General features: G+C 40.4%; 1 protein-coding gene across 3 annotated transcripts in view; it reads left to right on the plus strand.

Moving 5' to 3' along the window:
• dock5 (dedicator of cytokinesis 5) overlaps positions 1–21254 on the plus strand; it is a 144510-nt gene that overhangs the window by 75405 nt on the left and 47851 nt on the right. For all 3 annotated transcript variants that reach the window (XM_041233352.1, XM_041233350.1, XM_041233351.1), the window contains 10 exons: positions 1182–1271; positions 2702–2802; positions 3239–3373; positions 3480–3591; positions 10660–10730; positions 11818–11924; positions 13941–14077; positions 15809–15904; positions 17247–17345; positions 20342–20436. In XM_041233352.1, the coding sequence (XP_041089286.1) occupies positions 1182–1271; positions 2702–2802; positions 3239–3373; positions 3480–3591; positions 10660–10730; positions 11818–11924; positions 13941–14077; positions 15809–15904; positions 17247–17345; positions 20342–20436 (1043 nt within the window). The remainder of the gene's footprint in view (positions 1–1181; positions 1272–2701; positions 2803–3238; positions 3374–3479; positions 3592–10659; positions 10731–11817; positions 11925–13940; positions 14078–15808; positions 15905–17246; positions 17346–20341; positions 20437–21254) is intronic.

Here is a 21254-nt window from a genome sequence, read left to right on the forward strand (position 1 = left end):
ACAGCTTTCAGTTCTAGTACATCAGATGCATGTTCACCATTTAGGTTTTGCAAAACAAATACAGTGTGTAACCCATTCTGTTCTTGGATCAGTCAACTCGTTGGTGACAACTGACAAGCAACCAGACTGTTTTACCAATCCCATAATCTCCTGCTTGTGATACTCGTCAGCTTTAGGTCTGAAGAATTTGCGTAACTTTTGGTTGTCCGCATTTTCAAAAGGGATATTTGCACAAACAAACGCCTCTGTCAGGTCTGTAATGTGTTTCGTGCTTCACGGTTTCAGTGCACTTTTGGAACATGGAATTCACTGTTTTTTGTTTCTTTGCAGTAAAGCAGTCGTAGTGCTACTCTGGATTTCTGCCCTTCTCTTTCGATGAATACTTGAATCTAAATGCCTGTCAACAGCCGATTCTCTGTAGTGATCTACAGTAACGTTGCAGGACGTACAGAAGAGCTTACCTCCATCGCTGTGTAAAAATCCTGCTGGATACTGCTTTACATGATATTTTTAGAGCAATCCATTTCCTTGTTTACAGTGTGTAGTATTTTAATTTCTCGCCTAGACTGCATATAGTGACATGGCATAATCACTGCACTGTGTGCCTAGAGAATAGCACACGCAGGCACACAGCAGAGCCGTACAGTTTTGTTAATGTGATTATTGTTTTGTATTAAATACAAATAATTATGAAATGTATTTTTATTTCTTAAGAATATTGTAAAAATCACTATATTGGGCTAATTTCACAATTTCTGTGAAGCTGGTGAATATATTCCCCCAAAGTCCACATAATCAGTTTTATCATTCTGAAAATGAAGTTAAAAATAAGCCCAAAGGGGTGATATGTTGGACTATTAAGGTTGGTTCATACTTCAGACTCCGACATCATTTCTGAGTGTCTTTTTTGGAAAGTCGTAGTCCTTTTCTCATACATCCGTGAAATCGCGTACAGTTGGATAATGATTAATGAATAATTTCAACATTTGCTTCATGGTCGGAGTGAAGGCGGTATAGTGCTAATGGGAGCCGTGAAGGGTCTTAGAGGGAGCACTGTGTCGTAGTCCGAGATTGGTGATGAAGACTTCTTATGGAAATAAAGTTTGTAATATTTCTATTTAACAATAAGCAGTCATCTCTCTCTCACTCTGTCTGTCTCTCTCGCTCTCTCTCCTCTGCAGTTCTTGCATGACACTCTGGATGCACTGTTTAACATCATGATGGTCACCTCAGAGAAGGACACCTACGACACTTTGGTGTTTGATGCCTTGGTGAGTCAGATTCCTGTTTTGTCATCTTAAGATACAGCAGTCTTTAATAAAGCAAACCAAATGTCCTAATGTTCCTGAAAACATTGAGTCCAACCTGAATTGCTGAAGCTAGCTGGGTACCCATGGATATGGCTTTTATGTGAAGTACAGTAAAACCTGCCAAAAGTGACCACTTACGGGAGTAAGCAAAAGTGGTCGCTTGTAAGAGTCTCTCTTCAAAGGAAGATGTAGAGAAAGGCTACTGTTGTTACTGATGTTTCATGTACAATTTTAATTGCATGCTTCAAAAGATATCTCACTACCATTTCCTTTTTTTATTTTTTTTTTAAATGAACTTTACATACAGTAGAGTACTGTATTTAAACACTCTTGGTGGGTTTATTAAATTTGTTACACCAAAAGAAGAGGAAATTGAGTTCTGATACAACGGCTTATTTTCTAGACTCTGAAATTATACAATCAATATCAAAAATACCAAAATGTTCTTGAAAAAATGTGTCTGGTTTCAGTCTACAGTCGTTGACTCATAATCAGCAAGGATTTCTGCCTTTCGTCCGTAGCAGGTTTTGGATTTGTTTGTTTTTTTACTCTAAACTGTTGGGACGGGTGAGCAGCCCCTGTGCATTGAGACGGGGTGAGCAGCCCCTGTGCATTGAGACGGGGTGAGCAGCCCCTGTGCATTGAGACGGGGTGAGCAGCCCCTGTGCAGGCGGGGTGAGCAGCCCCTGTGCATTGAGGCGGGGTGAGCAGCCCCTGTGCATTGAGACGGGGTGAGCAGCCCCTGTGCATTGAGACGGGGTGAGCAGCCCCTGTGCATTGAGACGGGGTGAGCAGCCCCTGTGCATTGAGACGGGGTGAGCAGCCCCTGTGCATTGAGACGGGGTGAGCAGCCCCTGTGCATTGAGACGGGGTGAGCAGCCCCTGTGCATTGAGACGGGGTGAGGAGCCCCTGTGCATTGAGACGGGGTGAGCAGCCCCTGTGCATTGAGACGGGGTGAGCAGCCCCTGTGCATTGAGACGGGGTGAGCAGCCCCTGTGCATTGAGACGGGGTGAGCAGCCCCTGTGCATTGAGACGGGGTGAGCAGCCCCTGTGCATTGAGACGGGGTGAGCAGCCCCTGTGCATTGAGACGGGGTGAGCAGCCCCTGTGCATTGAGACGGGGTGAGCAGCCCCTGTGCATTGAGACGGGGTGAGGAGCCCCTGTGCATTGAGACGGGGTGAGGAGCCCCTGTGCATTGAGACGGGGTGAGACAGCCCCTGTGCATTGAGACGGGGTGAGCAGCCCCTGTGCATTGAGACGGGGTGAGCAGCCCCTGTGCATTGAGACGGGGTGAGGAGCCTCTGTGCATTGAGACGGGGCCCCTCTTATAGCGTATCTTTGTAATAATTAATTTAACTCCACTTATAAAAAGTGAAATCTCTTCTGCAGGTGTTCATCATCATGTTGATCGGGGACATTAAGTTTCAGCACTTTAATCCTGTACTGGAAACCTACATTACCAAGCACTTTAGTGCCACACTAGCATATGTGTGAGTATCTGTGTGTTTGTATCTCTATCAAAATAAAAATGACTTCCTTAAAATAACATCTTCTATGAAAACTATAATGCCAAACTTGTTTCATTTTATTTAGAGAAGCACTGTCTCCACTTAATTTCCATCAGTGTTTCCTGGTTTCTGTACTGTGTATTAGTTAGGGTTAACTGTGTCAACTCCTTTTAAGATTTTTAAGACTTAGTCATGTCTCCCCTAATTCTTCTTTGTTCCAGGCTGAATAGATTCAGTTATTTCATCATGTTTGCGTAGCTCATTCTGGGATTAGTCATGTTGCTCTTTATTGCCATCATTATTAGCCATATTAAATGTTACCAAATTATGGAATTATTTTAGCTGCAGTCACTTCAAGACTCAGTGCTGCAGCCTCCCTCCTGCCTTTTCTCACCTTCACACTTTTGATTTCCTGCAGGAAGCTGACTAAGGTGTTAAATGACTATGTGGGGAACGCAGAGGATCCCAATAAGACAGATCTGCTGTTCTCTGCACTCAAGGCCCTCAAATACCTGTCCAGGTTCATTGTGCAGTCCCGCATTCTCTACCTGCGGTGAGGATTCTTGTTCATATTCAAGGCTGTAGTGGAGAGGTTACAGTTTTACTTCGAAAATGGAAGCTTCACTGCATTGTCAGTTTCTTTTTTTTTTTTGTTTCAGGTTCTATGGAAACAGTGAGGATGGAGACGACTTCAACAACTCCATCAGAAAGCTCTTCTTCTCTTTCAACATCCTGATGGACCAGCCTCTGGAGGAGGCAGTCAAAATCAAGGTGGGTCTCGTAGAGCAATGCGAGGAAGTCATATAATACCATAGGGAATAGCAAGGAAGGCACAGAGCATTACCTCTTGGGTTCTTGCACATTCTCTCTGTAGTTTTGAAGGTGTCCTAATCAATGGTTAAACACAGTACTGAGAAAAGTGAGAACCTGTTTATTTTATGTAGTCAGTACTAAGGCATTTGATTTTGAAGGAATTGATGTTGCAATTAATAAGCTGAAATCACTTCGATCAACATCCAATCAACTGTCTCACTAATTAGGTGATTAAGTGCATGTGCTTCAGTCACAGTCTCTCCAGCGTGTCACGGTCAAGGATGAATGATCGAGTAATTAAAAACAAACCAAAAACATTTCGTCAATGTCCATCATTTTATACCTTATTTTTTGTCCAAAAATAAATGTGTCACAATAGTGATGGTTCTCTTGACGCTCAGTATATAATTAACTCATTGTTGCGTAACAAAATGGTATTTGCTTTTCTGTTGAATTGTTCTGAATGTGCTTTTGTTGAACAGTTTTCTGTGGATGCGTTGCACAAGCTGTGGATTTGTTAATCAGCAATATATCTGCCTTTCTCTTCGAAGCCACCCAGCCATTTTTAGTTAGAAGACTCGTAGAATGAATCGATCAAAGGGTGTTGTCACAGAAATGTTTTAAATATTTTAAAAACACCAGATACAGCAAAGTAATGAGTTTCTTGTAAGCACTGCAGGGGGTCTGGCACACTTGATCTACTTTCTTTTCCCCAGCTGCAAGGGTTTAAACTACTGGAATTGAAACTGCATTCAGGCCAGGATTGTTATTTATTTATTTATTTATTTATTTAACTCTATAGACATTCAGCATCTGGAATTACAACGCTGCAGTCCTATACAAACAAAACACTCTGCACCAGCCCCCTAACCAAAACTTACAATAGCAAGCATTTTGTTTAAAAATAGTTTCTTTAGCTGTAGACCCAAAATAATCCCAACATTGTATATCACTGTAAAGGAGACAGCCTCAGCATGCAATATTTTACCAGGAAACTCTTGACCTCCAGCAAAATAAATTATTCAAATGGGGAAAAAGGTGTTTAGTTTTAATTGAGAACTGTAGACCCACTGTACCTACATTTCAAGTCTTAATTGAATTCAGATGTGTCATATGTAACTAGTTGAATATAATAATTTTTAAATACAGATATACGCTACTGCGACAGGCTGGCATGTGGTGACGTCAGGCCAGATGCAGGAAGAGACGGAGCCAGTACTGCAGTTCAAAACGCACTGCGTGCTGTTTATTTAAATAATACAAAAATAAAATAAAAGGTTAACAAAAAAAAAAAAAAAAAACGGTTTTAAATAAAACAATTCTCAAACATAAAAACACTACAAAACCGTGGTCAGGCTGGGCAGTCGTCTTCCCTGACCCTAGTGTTTTGTTTTTTAGTTTTGTTTCTCTTTCTCCTCTCTCACTCCCTTTCTCTCCTCTCTCACACCCACCCTGAGTGCCGAGAGCTGCAGGGGGGGGGGGGGGGGGGTGTAATTTTGAGGGAAATGGAAAAAAAGGCACTTTTGCATATAAAAAAACTATATATATATATATATATATATATGTGTGTGTGTGTGTGTGTGTTTATAATATATAGTTATATATATATATATATATATATATATATATATATATATATATATATATATATATATATTATATATATATATATATATATATAATTATATATACATATATATTAAAATTAACTGCATCATCATTCAGACTGGTGTTGCTTTATAATAAGATGCTGTCAGGAGAGCCAACAGCTGTTCATCCCTGAGGGACAGAGCACTCTCCATTGCTTTTGCCATTGCCTGACGTGAAGTTTTTGCATGCAGCAGAAGAAAAAGGTGCTTTTCTTTTTATCCAACGTTTTGCACTGTTTTCATTTATATATGTTTATTTTTTTTCCTAGAAACATGAATGATAAAATAATTCAAAAAGTGCAGTTATATTAAATTCTTTTGCATGATTTGTAGCATTAACGGTATTATTTTTACTTTAAGGTAAAAAGTCAAACTCAGTGCTCGGCAGAAGTCTTGTCTGTAAACCGCCCCCCCAGTTTTTCCCACAAGACCAGTCATCTCTCTCAGCCGTAGTGTAAATCTCAATTTAAAACGTACCCCATGTTCGATTCACATAGCGGAAAAAATGTGATCTTAAACAAGGTTGGCTGATTTAAATTGTCGATTTTAAATCATTTTTTCTTTACTGCCTATTTTATATAGTTCTCAAGAAAAATACATAAAAAGTAGGTTATGTTTTAAAAACATTTTATTAACACACAAGCAACAGCTCAATCTCTTACTATCTATGAACTAAAATGTGCACTGAAGTTTATATTAAAGCCTCATTTGCATACATTAAGAACATGCTTTCAGTTGGTGTTTTTATCATTTATATTTGTCAGTGGCGGCTGATGGCCAAAATGTTTGGGTATTCACACCTCAGATGTAGGTGAGGGGGAGGCCAACCTCATTGGTAGAAGTACTGTCCAGTGGATCTGTTTCTTGTTGGAAGCGATACAAAATATTTGCTCTGCGATGTCTTGTTGTGGCATAATTTTTTTGTAATCTCTGGAAATGTTCTGTCCAAGTTGTTATATATCATCAGTTGAAACGTACTTAATGCATTTTCAGCATTTTTAAAATCTGTTTCATACTCTGTGTGTAAAATCAGTGCATAAGGAAGTCTTACTAAGCATTGGATATATAATACACCATCCGGGAAAGCTACCTGATACTCATCAAAACGGTCACTGCAGCAACTCTGCAAAGACAAGGTGCTTTCTGAAGACAAACAGTTCCTTTAAGAACATAAGAAAGTTTACAAACGAGAGTTGGCCATTCGGCCCATCTTGCTCATTTGGTCGTTAGTAGCTCATTGTTCCCAGAATCTCATCAAGCAGTTTCTTGAAGGATCCCAGGGTGTCGGCTTCAACAACATTACTGGGGAGTTGGTTCCAGACTCCCACAACTCTCTGTGTAAAAAAATGCCTTTTATTTTCTTTTCTGCCTTTTATTTTCTGTTCTGAATGCTCCTTTATCTAATCTCCATTTGTGACCCCTTGTCCTTGTTTCTTTTTTCAGTTAAAAAAAGTCCCTTGGGTCAACATTGTCAATTTCTTTTAGATTTTTGAATGCTTGAATTGTGTGAGGGATGATGATGTCACAAATTTGCAAAACAACTGCGTCATAATCTTCTGTGGTATTTGGGCCCCTTTGCCTTTTTGCCATTGGTGGCAGGTTCACAGGGAGGCTGGATTCCAGTGTTCTAACAGATGCTCAGCTGTCCTGAATGCTTTGAACAAATTAAGTTACCGCTTCATTTGCATCAACAGGTATAATATTCCTTGCCTGGAGTTTCCCTTACAAAATATACACCTTCATCATTATCTTTTGGAACAAGTACAGGAAGCACAGAAACTCTCTGTCCATGAGGCTCTGGTAAAAACCATTAGCTTCTCTAACTGTGACACTGTCAAAGTCTCCTGAATCACTAATTGTTTGAAAACACTCAAACAGGTGATTGCACTGTTCAGACACTGTCCTCATGGCTTGACTATGACATTTCCACCTTGTTTGAGGAGCAGTTGTTTGTCTTTTCTTTACAAATTCATCCAAAACAGCAGTTTTCTTTGGAAAGCGAGAGAAAAAAGTTGAAAAACCAGAGAAGATACTTAGTTGATGGACATAGCAATGGACATAATGTGCATTTGAATCTTTTTCCCTTACAAACTTCTCTGTGCAATTATTTTAGCCTTTTCACTTTCTTCTGTGAATATGGCATCTAGCTGTTGCATAATGGCAGTGGAAATATTTGTAATGTCACTGGTTTTATCAACTTGAATAGCAACGTAATCAGTCTGTTTCAGTTCTTTCACAATATTTTCCCTGCAAACTTCTAACATGCAGCCTAAAGTTAATTTTGAACTGTCTTAGAGGCGCCTTTAAAGACAGTTTACTTCCTCAAGTGTGTTTCCATTGCCTGATCAAGCTTTGAAACAACATCTACCAGCCCAAGAAACACACCAGGATTGGAAGATGTTGTTGATTCATCAGGACCTCGTCAGGCCGATTCAAAAACTTTATGCATTCAGTGATGCATGTAAGTGTCAGTTTTCGGACCCTTCTTCATTGTGCTTCTTTATGGCATTTCTGTAAGCAGTGCTGAACTGGACAGCAATATTCATTACCAATAACCCGGAGTGCCAAACTGAAATTGCGTTGACAACCAGAACGCCCCATGTTGCTTCTTAACCACACAATGCTCCTAATTCCCTGTTAGTATGCGTCCTCGTTCTTTATTTGAATGCTTTCTGATAAATTGATTGACATTCCTGTTTTCCAACTATCGTCACCCCATAAAAGATACAAGTTAGTGAAGTTTTAATAAGTTTGGTGTATTTAATCTGCTGTATTCTTCAATGTTGTGTTTCAAGCTTAATAGGGTATTGCAAGTACTGTGATAACACTGTAACACAATTTTTGTTCCTGGGTAGTGTGTTATTTCCTAATTGCTTATGCCTCAAAAGTATAGAAAATGTCTATTATTCCCCACAAACTTTGCTTTTGTGACCAGGACAGTGATATTTTGAAATTTACTTTATTTCCAATGAGAAAACTGTCTTTTCGTTCACATAAAGTCAGAAAAAAACAACATATCAATCCAAATTAACATGTATTTATACTAAAGTTATACAAAAATGACTACAAAAGATTTAGAAGTGAATAGTTTTTCGGGATTTACGATTATACTGTAAATCACTTTCACGAGTCAGCCCCCAAATGTAATCTCCCATCATGTTCTCGTTATACTGTCCTTGGTAGCGGCGTTCAAAGTCCGGTATATCCTGGTGGAAGCGCTCGCTTTGCTTCTCTGAGTATGCTCCCATGTTCTCCTTGAATTTATCAAGATGAGCTTCAAGGATATAGACTCTGAGGGGCATCCTACAGCCCATTGTGCCGTAGTTCTTCACCAGAGTCTCAACCAGCACCACATAGTTTTCGGCCTTGTGATTGCCCAGGAAGCCCCGAACCACTGCGACAAACCTGTTCCAAGCCGCTTTCTCCTTACTAGTGAGCTTCTTGGGGAATTCATTGCACTCCACGATCTTCATTATCTGTGGTTCGACGAAGACACCGGCTTTGACCTTTGCCTCAGACAGCTTAGGAAAGAAGTCTTGAAGGTACTTGAAGGCTGACGACTCCTTATCTAGAGCTCTGACAAATTGTTTCATAAGGCCCAATTTGATGTGCAGTGGTGGCATCGGCACCTTCCGGGGGTCCACCAGTGGCTCCCACTTGACATTGTTCCTCCCCACAGAGAACTCTGTCCGCTGTGGCCAGTCCCGCCTGTGGTAGTGCGCCTTGGTGTCCCTGCTGTCCCAAAGGCAAAGATAGCAGGGAAACTTGGTAAAAGCGCCTTGGAGACCCATCAGGAGTGCCACCATTGCAGCCTTTTGATGCCATCTCAGAAAAATGCAGACATGTATCCACTTAGGCAGCTGGAACTAAACTGAACTGCTGGGCTTAAGGCCCCTGTATTTATACTACTATTTATATTACTGGAAAGTTCTAGAAAGTTCTAGAAGTTACTCCAAGTTTACTCAGCACTGAATCTATCTGGAATGTTCAGGAAAATAGGTAAATTTCAAAATATCACTGTCCTGGTCACAAAAGCAAAGTTTGTGGGGAATAATAGCCATTTTCTATACTTTTGAGGCATAAGCAATTAGGAAATAACACTTACTACCCAGGAACAAAAAAAAAAAAAAAAAAAAAAAAAAAAAAAGGTTACACAGTGTAATATTTGGAAACAGCTGTATAAAAGTTACAATTGTACAAAAAACTGTATTTACCATTTAAAGGGTAATTAAAGAATTCAAGAATTTCTTGGCACAATTTGTAATAATTTGCCGTGCTTTTCACAGGGGACTAATAGACATTTCAGATTGCATTTGGCTATGGTGCAATTAACTGTTTATATTATTACTTTCAGGTAATGTGCAATTATTATGCGATTATAACAACCCTCTTTACATGCGTTTCATTTCATTTAGGATATACAGATTTTCAAATACAACACTGCAGAGAAAAAAACAAATGTCTTCCTGGTGTTTAATCATTTCTTTGCAGTAGATCCAATGGGACTATTGAAACGTTTTCACAGCACAGGAAGTGGTCTTGTACTAGGAAGCAGCAGCAACGTTTACGTCTATAGTGTTATCTTTGAAATAAATGAATATTCCACATTGATAAAACAAGCAATGATCTTTAACACAAGAAATAGGGGACCCGTGATAATATCGATAGCTCTAATAAAAGATGAGGAATATATATTTTAAAACTATGGTTAGATCTCCTTTAATTAATATAGCTAGTCTTCATGGGGTCAGTCTGATTGCTTTAAACAGATCTGAATGCTGCTACCCTTTCACTGTAATAACCAGCTGGGGCGTTCCTAACCAGGGTATTTATTGACCATTAGTTACCTGATTTATTTTACACTAGTATTTATTTTCAGGTCACTTGCTTCTGTATGGGGCAGGGATTTCCAATGTAAACAAAGCAAGATCCTGGAACAGTCATTTCAAGTGTGTGGATTTTCCCTAAACTGTTTTTACTTTTCAAGATAGTTGCTAAATTCCTGATTATTCGTACTTTTATTGTTTATGAATTTGATTGGTAAAGTCAAGAGATCCTGCACCAAACCAACAGCTAGTTCAGCCAATGAAAACGGGAAATAACTGCAAAACCAATGACTGAACAGGAATTCACTTTCTCACAAAATAAACGGTTGTAGATAGTAGAATCCAGTCTTTCTGCATTATTTGAGGAGGCACATTAAATACCAGTCAAGTGGTTAAAGAATGAGTATAACATTTGAGCAGGTGTTTTCCTTCTGGATTTATTAAAACACATGTCTTAAGTTGTTTCGTGTTGCATGTTACAGCAGCAGTCCTGTAGTTCAGTTGTGTTCAGTAGATGCCGGATCTATTCTTTCAATCTTTTTCCTTTGCAGGGCGCTACACTGAAGTATCTTCCTGCCATTGTGAATGATCTCCAGCTTGTTTTCGATCCCTGTGAACTCAGGTAACAGAAATACAGAAGTGGTCTTGTACTAGGAAGCAGCAGCAACATTTACTGCTATAGTGTTGTCTTTGAAATAAATGAAAGAGAGAGAAACAGTAAATAAATTCAAAATACATTCAAATCAAACAATAACAAAGTGTCACTCATTTTACTAACACAAAATACAAACACCCGTTTCAAAATAAACATATACATTTTCCCATCAGCTATAAACACCAAACAATAAACAATAAATTTTTTTTAATGAGCACATTGCTGAAGTGTTGAGCAGTCTGGCTCAACCATTGAGTTTCATATTGTTTTCATGGTTTCTGATCATCGGTTGGCTGTTTTAGCCACAGTAGAATTCACTGTAAGTGGGTACTAACACCCTGTCTCACAAAAGCAATTGCTAAAAATGATTTTCTCCGAAAGGACATGCAGAGTCTGTTTCCCATTAGACTCTCCTGCAGAATGCCGTCTGTATCCAGTGCTGAAGCAGCCTGCCTCAGCAGCAGGTTATGCCGGCGTTTTTAATTAACAAGTTGGAAGCACAAAGAAAAAGAAACTGAAGCTGCAGTAAAAATGCTTTTTGTTGTCTTCTTAAAAAGAACAAGATCACTGCTTTATAACACTGCAAACCACAGGGAAGTATTGAACTGCACCTTCAAAAGAAAGCAGGAAAGCCTGTCACTATCTCCCTTTGAGATATGAATTCAGTAATCAATGAATCAATCAATCTTTTTTCCTATATAGCGCCTTTTCGTGATAAATCTCCTCAAAGTGCTTTACAGATAAAGATAGCAAACATGTATAACATACGAAAGAATTAAGAAAAATAGTAAAATATGGTAAATTACATACATTGAAATTAAAAGTCATTTTAATTCTTACTTTAAAAAGCAGTGATAAAAATAAGTAGTATAACAAATCTTAGTATAAAATAGGATGATACATTTTCCATTTAAAATACATACAGTATGCTCAGTTTATAAAAATGTGTTTTTAATCTTACTTTAAAAGCAGCAACTTCAGGGCTTCAACTTCAGGGCTGTGCTAAATGTACCATTCCGTTAATACCAGGTCTCTTTCTTTTCCTTCACTCAAGTGTTCTGTTAACCAAGTTTATCGAGAGCATCCCGGATTTCCAGCTCGTCCGTCAGAAACTGGGCTGTATGTGCAAAATTGTGGAGAGCGACCTCTTCAAACAGCCAGGTGGGTTCAAGGGCTAGTCCCATATTAAAAGCACTGTATAATTACAAATATGCTCTGGCACAAATAGGCGGACTAAGTGAGCTTGGAGCCTGAAACTACAACTATAGTGCATTTTGAGCATTCATTTGTTATTCATAAACCAGAGTTGTTGCTGAGTTCTCATACAAAACCGTATTTAATCCACTAAACAAACTTTAAAAGCAGACATTATTTCATGGGTTAAAGCTATGTGAAAAAGGCTATATATTTCAAACTCTTATAAATCCCTCTTGAGAACCAATCACATTAAGAACTTTATTTTATTTTTGGAGTGTTCAACATTCCAGTACGTCGTATCTTGCATTTAGATGTCATCCATGGATAGAGCACACAGCATAGTTCAAAAGTAAAGAAAAAAAACAACAGTTATCTGTTTAATAGTAGTTCCTGAGTACAATCTTTTGTTTTTATGATTTATAGTAATCATAAATCATAAATTTATAGTCACATTTATGATGTCTCTTATTATAACAAAAGTCATTTTAGCAGCCAGAAACACTTGGCTTCCCTTAAAATAACGAGACCCTTCACACAACTGCTCCCTCGCAAGGATATCCCTGATACGCAACATTCCCTTGCAAGGAAACCCCTGTCACACAACTGCTGCATCTCCAGGAGAGACCCCCGGCACGCAACTGCTCCCTTGCAAGGAAAGACCACCGACACACAACTGCTCCCTCACAAGGAGAGACCCCCGACACACAACTGCTCCCTCACAAGGAGAGACCCCCGACACACAACTGCTCCCTCGCCAGGAGAGACCCCGACACACAACTGCTCCCTCACAAGGAGAGACCCCCGACACACAACTGCTCCCTCACAAGAAGAGACCCCCGACACACAACTGCTACATCTCCAGGAGAGACCCCTGACACACAACTGCTCCATCGCCAGGAGAGACCCGACGCACAACTGCTCCCTCGCAAGAAGAGACCCCCAACACGCAACTGCTCCCTCGCAAGGAGAGACCCCCGGCACGCAACTGCTCACTCGCAAGGAGAGACCACCGACACACAACTGCTCCCTCACAAGGAGAGACCCCCGACACACAACTCCTCCATCGCCAGGAGAGACCCGATGCACAACTGCTCCCTCGCAAGAAGAGACCCCCGACACACAAGTGCTCCCTCACAAGGAGAGAGCCCCGACACAGAAGTGCTCCCTTGCAAGGACAGACCCCCGACACACAACTACTCCCCCGACACACAACTGCTCCCTCGCCAGGAGAGACCCCCGACACACAACTACTCCCTTGCAAGGACAGACCCTGACACACAACTGCTCCCTTGCAAGGAGAGACCCCCGATACACAAGTGCTCCCCCGACACACAACTGCTCCCTTGCAAGGACAGACCCCTGACATACAGCTGCTGCCTTGCAAGGACAGACCCCCAACACACAACTGCTCCCTCACAAGGAACTGCCCTGCTTGTGTTACTTCTTCTCTGCAGATAGAGTGCAGTCCCCAGTGCGGGAAATAAAATCCCTGCAGATCAAGTGAGGAACACCATCAGCACCGTAACACTGCGTGACTCAACCAGGAAAACTTTATAAGAATACTCAATAAACAAGCCAGTGCTATATTTACAGTAATACTTTATAACAGATCAGTAAAGTTGCATATTACAGTTGTGATATTAAAATTATCAAGCGCACGTAGTGGTAAACTTTAATATAATGTGCTGGCACGAAGCCGATGGCTAGGAGTATATTCACACATACTGTGGTTTATGTAGCATGCATAGAATTCTGAATGCTGATATTGGCATGAACAACTGTAAAAACACAATTAAACATGGAAAAGTCAGTTTGTCATTGACTATATTACATTTATTTTATCGCAAAGTTGTGTTTCCTATGGCTTGTTCTGTCACTAATAAAGCATTCTCTTTGTGAACAGTCCAAGATCAGTGCTAACTGAGGACTGTGAAACAAGCCACTAATGAAGCTAAAGCCATACAGTTGATTTTCTTGCAGAGTGCCGTGACGTGCTGCTCCCGCTGATGACTGACCAGTTAAGCGGTCAGCTGGACGACCGCTCCCAGAAACCGGACTACGAGGCGTGCAGCCAGCTTCTCAGCAACATCCTGGAGGTGCTGGACCGCAAGAATGTGGTGCGTATCTCTGAACCATTCACTGGGCTTCCTCCAACCTTGAACCAGATTTACCAAGCTTTTGCTGTAGTGAAGTAATACAAAAAAAAATGAAAGCGTATGATTCTGAATTAGAAAATAGCAACGCAGGCGTGTCGGAGCCTTGCATTCAGTGACTTGTTTAGTCTGATTTTGAATCATTAGCACAGTTTCGTTTTGTTAATGTGTGCAGCTACTGTCAGATTCAGAACATACTGTTGCTGTTTGTGCACTATATTATAAAGACTGCCTGAAACTATTTATTAATGTTCTAAAATGTGATTTATGGGTGGCAACCGCTATACTTTCATCCTTTGGAAACCTGCACGCTACACTGTTACTGTAATGAGCGATTTGCCCTCACCCTAACCTGCATGCTACACTGTTACTGTAATGAGCGATTTGCCCTCACCCTAACCTGTACGCTACACTGTTACTGTAATGAGCGATTCGCCCTAACCCTAACCTGCACGCTACACTGTTACTGTAATGAGCGATTCGCCCTAACCCTAACCCTAAGGTCAACAGTCACTTTTCTTTTCGAATAGTCCACTTGGTGATGGTACCCCTATTATTATCTGAAGTTGCTTAGTGTACACAAATAATGCATTTCATTGTCATCCTGAAAAGAAACAGACCACCACTTTAGCACTTCAAAATAAAACAATAACACTTACCTTTGTCTTCTCTGAATCCAAATTGAGGTCTGAAATCAATAACCGTTACTCTGCCTGGCATTTCTGGGTGTGTTGCAATAGCTCATGTGGGTTTGTTGCAATAGCTCATGTGCATGTCAATGCAGTTACTAATCGTCAGGTTTTTTAACTGAAAGAGTATAAATGAGCCCTTTCTGCTGACCAGTCGATGATGCAAAAGAGCCATTCCCTCCACTTTAGGACAGAGCTGAGTTTTAATATTGAGAGACAAATAGTGTCTTCTTACCACATAAGCTCAGTATTGAGGATTCTTTTGGAAATACCAGCTTCTTGAATTGGAGATGCCAAATCATTAACTCCAGAACAAGGTCCGTGCATGCGTGCGTGCGAGTGTGGGTGTGTTCCCTTGACTTTGCAGAGGATTTCCCTACGTTGTTGCTTTATAACAAGTCTTTAAAGTGATTACTTGTTGTGCACTTCCATTTGTTATTTCGGCAGTTTTTAAATAAGCACTTGTGGTGAATGTATTTCTATTCATCATGTAGTCTTAGGGGTGTCTGATACTACACCTGGTTAAAGAAATCTCTTGGTTGCCATGCTGTCAGAGAGGGCTGCACTTCCATGGTGTCCCTGCCCCTCAGTGGCTTTTTTCCTGTCCTAATCCAACCAGCTGCTTCCCTTATTGACGGACATGCTTTCAGCCAGTAACACGCTTTGACCCAAAAGACACTGCTGAGGTGAAATGACCCAGGAAGTGTAACAAATATCCTGAGAATAAGACATAGAAAGTGCTAACATGTGTCCCTTTCAAAACTGCACATTGAAGACCTACAAATGGAAGTGCAGAACAGGATAGATTCATGGGATTGTTTGGTTTAGCTACAATCACTTTCAGTTGCATTGCTTTGTTTGCTTTGTATCACTAGTTCTGCTTTCACGAGGAACATTCTTTGGCTCTTTATTGTGTTTTTCACCCCTCTATAATGCAGTGCCAGGGCAGGCTAATGACACCAGCGATTGTGCCCAGTGTGTAGCTGTGCTCTCCCTCTCTCTGCAGGGCTGCTCCAGGGCACACGTCCAGCTTATCATGGAGCGTCTCCTGCGCAGGGTCAACCGCACGGTCATCTGCATGAGCCGCCACTCCCCGCTCATCGTAAGCACATTGTCACACATTCTCAAGGCTATTTACTGCGCATCTCAGTAGCATGCTTTTTCAGATAGCAAAACTGCACCCAATAAAGTTACCACACCAGAAATAAGCAACTCTGAGACATTTCATTTAGGGGCTTGTGAGTAGTCTAAAACTGCTTATTATTCGTTTTAGAAATGTAAATGTTATCCTTTCAGACAAAAGTGGTGCTAATGGTAATTTGGAGTACATTTCATTGAGAATCCAGTCTATTGACACTGAACTCCTTTCATGTGCTCTGCTTTGTCACTGTACTCCTCCAGTGGAACTCAGTTGCAGTGCACTTAATCAAACTATTTCTCTAACTATCCTGGAACGTAAAAGTCATTTTTTTGTACGTGTCTTGTTCTCCCCTGGGGGTGCATGGCACATTTGTGATGAAACTTAGTTAAGACATTGTTTTATTGATCACAACACATTTCACAATTGCTTATACAGCATAAACTCAACAGTTTTTATTTTGTATTATAAGATTTTACATCAAAGGCTCCCAAGTGGCGCATCCAGTAAAGGCGCTCCGCATGGAGTGCAGGATGTGCCCTATAGCCTCGACGTCGGCGGTTCGATTCCAGGCTGTTCCTCTGACGAACGTGGACGGGAGATCCCAGGGGGTGGGGGGCGACTTAGGTTGGCCAGGGTGTCCTCGGCTCACCGCTCACCAGCGTCCCCTGTGGTCTGGCCGGGCGCTTGCGGGCTTGCCTCTAAGCTGCCCAGAGTTGCGTTGTCCTCCAATGCTGTAGCTCTGAGGTTGCTGCATGGTGGGTCTGCAGTGTGAAAAGAAGCAGTCTGCAGACAGCACATGCTTTGGAGGACAGTGCGTGTTTGTCTTCGCCTCTCCCGGTCAGCTCGGGGGTGGTAGTGGTGAGCTGAGCCTAAAAATAATTGGCTATTCTAAATTGGGAGAAAAATGTTAAAAAATAAATAAAAAAAAACACAATTGATGACTACTAAATAAAAAATTTTAAAAAAATTGTTGAAACAAACAAACAAAAAAAATTTACAAAAGGAGGTTGTTTACTGTGTGTGCCAGCAGGGACTTGATATAAACATAGTTCATGTTAAAATTGAGTTTACAGACATGCTTGATTGGGGAACTGTCTGAACTCAAACTAATACAGAACTTAGTTAACACTAACAAGTTATTCAGAATTTAAGAATCTGTGTATTTTGATGTATACACTTTGGATGTAGTTCATGGTGCTCTGCTTATACAGATCAATCAGTTCTGATGTTTTAATTGGACAGGGTTATGTTTGTTCCTCATTTACTCCTCTCTCTCTCTCTCTCCCTCCCTCCCTCCCTCCAGGGCCACTACCTGGCTTGCATGACAGCCATCCTGAAGCAGATGGACGATTCCCATTACAGCCATTACATCAGCACTTTCAAAACCCGTCATGACATCATTGTGAGTGGTGTATACTCACCATTCCAGCCTTTCTAAAGCAGGCAGTAAAAATGTTGAGGATCTTTTTAGAAGTAACAATTATTTCAACCTTGAATACAGTTCAGAATGTATTATAGAAATGGTATGTTTAAAAAAAAGAAAAATCCGCAGTGATGTTTCGTTTTCGATATTTGGTTTCCCATTCTTTATGACCATGCACCTCACAGTGCATATCACACACCATTTACTCCAAGCACCCTGTTTGCAGTGGACCTGACAAAAAGGTTTCAAAAAAGACTGAACAAAGTGTCAGTTTCAAGTGTGTATGTTTGCATGTGAGCTGGATCACTTAAGAACATAAGAATGTTTACAAAACCTGAGGAAGCCATTCGGCCCATCTTGCTGGTTTGGTTGTTAGTAGTTTATTGATCCCAGAATCTCATCAAGCAGCTTCTTGAAGGATCCCAGGGTGTCAGCTTGAACAACATTACTAGGGATTTGGTTGTAGACTCTCAAAATTATTTGTGTTAAAAAGCGCCTCCTATTTTCTGTTCTGAATGCCTTTTTGTCTAATCTCCATTTGTGACCCCTGGTCCTTGTTTCTTTTTTCAGGTCGAAAAAGTCCCTTGGGTCGACATTGTCAGTATCTTTTAGAATTTTGAATGCTTGAATCAGGTCGCCGCATAGTCCTCTTTGTTCAAGACTGAATGGATTAAATTCTTTTAGCCTGTCTGCATATGACATGCCTTTTAAGCCCGGAATAATTCTGGTCGCTCTTCTTTGCACTCTTTCTAGAGCAGCAATATCCTTTTTGTAGTGAGGTGACCAGAACTGAACACAATATTCAAGATGAGGTCTTACAATGCATTGTACAGTTTTAACATTACTTCCCTTGATTTAAATTAAACACTTTTCACAATATATCCAAGCATCTTGTTGGTCTTTTTTATAGCTTCCCCACATTGTCTAGATGAAGACATTTCTGAGTCAACAAAAACTCCTAGGTCTTCTTCAATTTCAGTATCTCCCATATGATATGTATAATGCACATCTTTATTGCCTGTGTGCCGTACCTTACACTTTTCTCTATTAAATTTCATTTGCCACGTGTCTAACCAGTTCTGAATCTTGTCTAGATCATTTTGAATGACCTTTGCCGCTGCAACAGTGTTTGCCACTCCTCCTATTTTTGTGTTGTCTGCAACTTTGACCAGTTTGCTTACTATTCCAGAAACTAAGTCATTAATGTAGATTAGGAATAGCAGAGGACCAAATACTGATCCCTGTGGTACTCCACTGGTTACCTCATTCCATTCTGAGGTTTCTCCTCTAATCAGTGCATTCTGTTTTCTACATGTTAACCACTCCCTAATCCATGTATATGCATTTCCTTGAATCCCTACTGCATTCAGTTTGAGAATTAATCTTTTATGCGGGACTTTGTCAAAAGCTTTCTGGAAATCTAGATAAACGATGTCATAAACCATTGTCAATGTTGCAATTATAGTTTCCATAAGTTTATATATAATAGAAGTCAGGCTTATTGGGCTGTAGTTACCTGGTTCAGTTTTGTTTCCCTTTTTGTGGATCGGTATTACATTTGCAATTTTCCAGTCTGTCAGTACAACCCCTGTGTCAAGAGACTGTTGCATGATCTTGGTTAGCGGTTTGCAAAAAACTTCTTTTATTTCTTTGGGTACTATTGGGAGGATCTCACCCGGCCCTGGGGATTTGTTTATTTTAAGATCTGCTAGTCCCTTTTTAACACTTCTGCCTGTGTTACGCTAAAGCTATTTAAAACTGGATAGAAACAGGTCGACACGAGGGGCATATTGTCCATGTTCTCCTTTGTAAAAACTTTTGAAAAGTAATCATTGAATATATTTTGCTATTTTTTTCTCTTCATCTATGATGTTGCCAATTGTATCTCTTAGATATTTTACCTCCTTGAATGTTCTCTTGCTTTTATAATATTGGAAAAACTTTTTGGAATTGGTTTTAGCCCCCTTAGCACGCTCATTTTTATCTCTCTCTTGGCCTTTCTAACTTCCTTTTTGACTTGCTTGTGTACTTAGTTCTTGGCCCCTTCTAAACATTCTGTAAAGTGCCTTTTTTCTCTGGAACCAAGTTTCTGTAACACCTATCACATCGTGGTTACTTGTTAGTGCAGTAGCTAGCTTCAAGTTCTAAAATTTTGTTTCTGAGACTTTAGATAAATAAATTTAATGGCTATCTTACCTGAGTTGTTGCCCTTGTTTTGATGTGGTTTCCCTTCTGTTTTTTTGTTGATTTCTTCCCCCTTTCTTTATAGTTCTCCCCCCTTCCTTGAAGTTAGGCTTTTGTTTTGTTTGTGAATTAGTAAAAATCTACAGGCCACCTATTGTTGTGAAAAGTGTCTCTTTTCACCAGAAGGCAGTGGAAAAGCATAGCCCGGATAAAGGATGCGTGCCGACTCCTCCCTCTCACAGCAGCCTTCACAGAAAAGATCAGTCATTCGTGACTGCTTCCTCTCTGAATTATTGTCTGATCATTGCACTAATGCTGTTGCTAGTTGCTAGATTGTGATGAGACATGGCCTTGCAAAATATAATAAACAATGGAAATAATTCAATAATTTCAACCTTTTTAATACTTTCAACACTGCAGACAGATTTCTAGGAAAAATAACTCAGCACTGCAAACCAGACAACTGGGCCTGGGCTTGAGTCTGTCCCTATATACGTTTTGTCTGACTTTTCATCGGAGACTTTCAAACTTTACTGTCAAACCCTTTTAATATCACATCAAAGGGACTGAGTGACAATAAGTGGAGTGACTTTAACAAGTTCAGCCTTCACCTGTCAAAATAAGCACTTCATTAATAACATTCCTGTCAATGTTTAGAAACGCAATACGAGCGTAATGAAGGGGTAAGGGGTTGCTGATTTATAAATACATGTGTTTGGAAAGATGCCTGTGTTTGGAATGACGTTGTCATTTTATTTTGCTCACTGTTTCTTTCTCCTGGTTCTATTTAGGATTTCCTGATGGAAACGTTCATCATGTTTAAAGACCTGATTGGGAAGAATGTCTTTCCCAATGACTGGATGATAATGAACCTGTTGCAGATCAGGCAAGTGAAGTTTTGTACAATATACTGAAAACATGTTTTTACTTGACTGAAGGGTATTTCGAATGCTTGGTAACTTATTTTAAGTAAATCTTTAAAAAATCTGGAAAGTAAAAAAAAAATAAAAAAGGAAGAAAAATAGAAAAGCAAAGCTGACTTTTACTATTAAACATTTTATAGCAAGTAAGATTTTCAAAACCCTGACATTAGTCTGAGGCTGCACTATCTTCCAAGCACCTAATCTGAGCTCACTGTCTGAATGGGAATGCTGTGCACCAATCAGAGCCCACTGCCTGAATGGGGAATGCTGTGCGCCAATCTGCAGCCCCCCTTTCCCACATCCTCATACAGCTGACCAACCCAACTCAAACAGCACTAACTAATGTGGCAGAGTATCCAGTTGTTAGCTGAAGGACTACATCCCCCAGAATGCCATAGGGTTGGCGTAGAGCCATAATTGGAATAACCTGGCTCTAATCTAATGAAGGACACCTGTCTGAGATTGAGCAGGCAGGTATAAATGCGCAGGTGAAACGGTTTGAGGTCTGCATGAAGGCTAAGGCCTGGGGGACAGGCCTACAGAAAGGTATTTGACACTTTGATGGTATTTTAAGGGTTTCACCAGAAGGCAGTGGAAAAGCATAGCCCGGTTTGCCACACTAAGGATAAAGGATGCTTGCCAGCTCCTAGCTCTCACAGCAGCCTTCACAGAAAAGATCAGTCACTCGTGACTGCTTGCTCTCTGCTCACTGTCTGATCATTGCACTGATGCTGTGCTTTCGAATGGACTGTCACAGGTTTTCTGCTCTCTTGTTATGCAG

Source organism: Polyodon spathula, chromosome 31 (assembly GCF_017654505.1).
Source record: "Polyodon spathula isolate WHYD16114869_AA chromosome 31, ASM1765450v1, whole genome shotgun sequence".
Classification (NCBI taxonomy): domain Eukaryota; kingdom Metazoa; phylum Chordata; class Actinopteri; order Acipenseriformes; family Polyodontidae; genus Polyodon; species Polyodon spathula.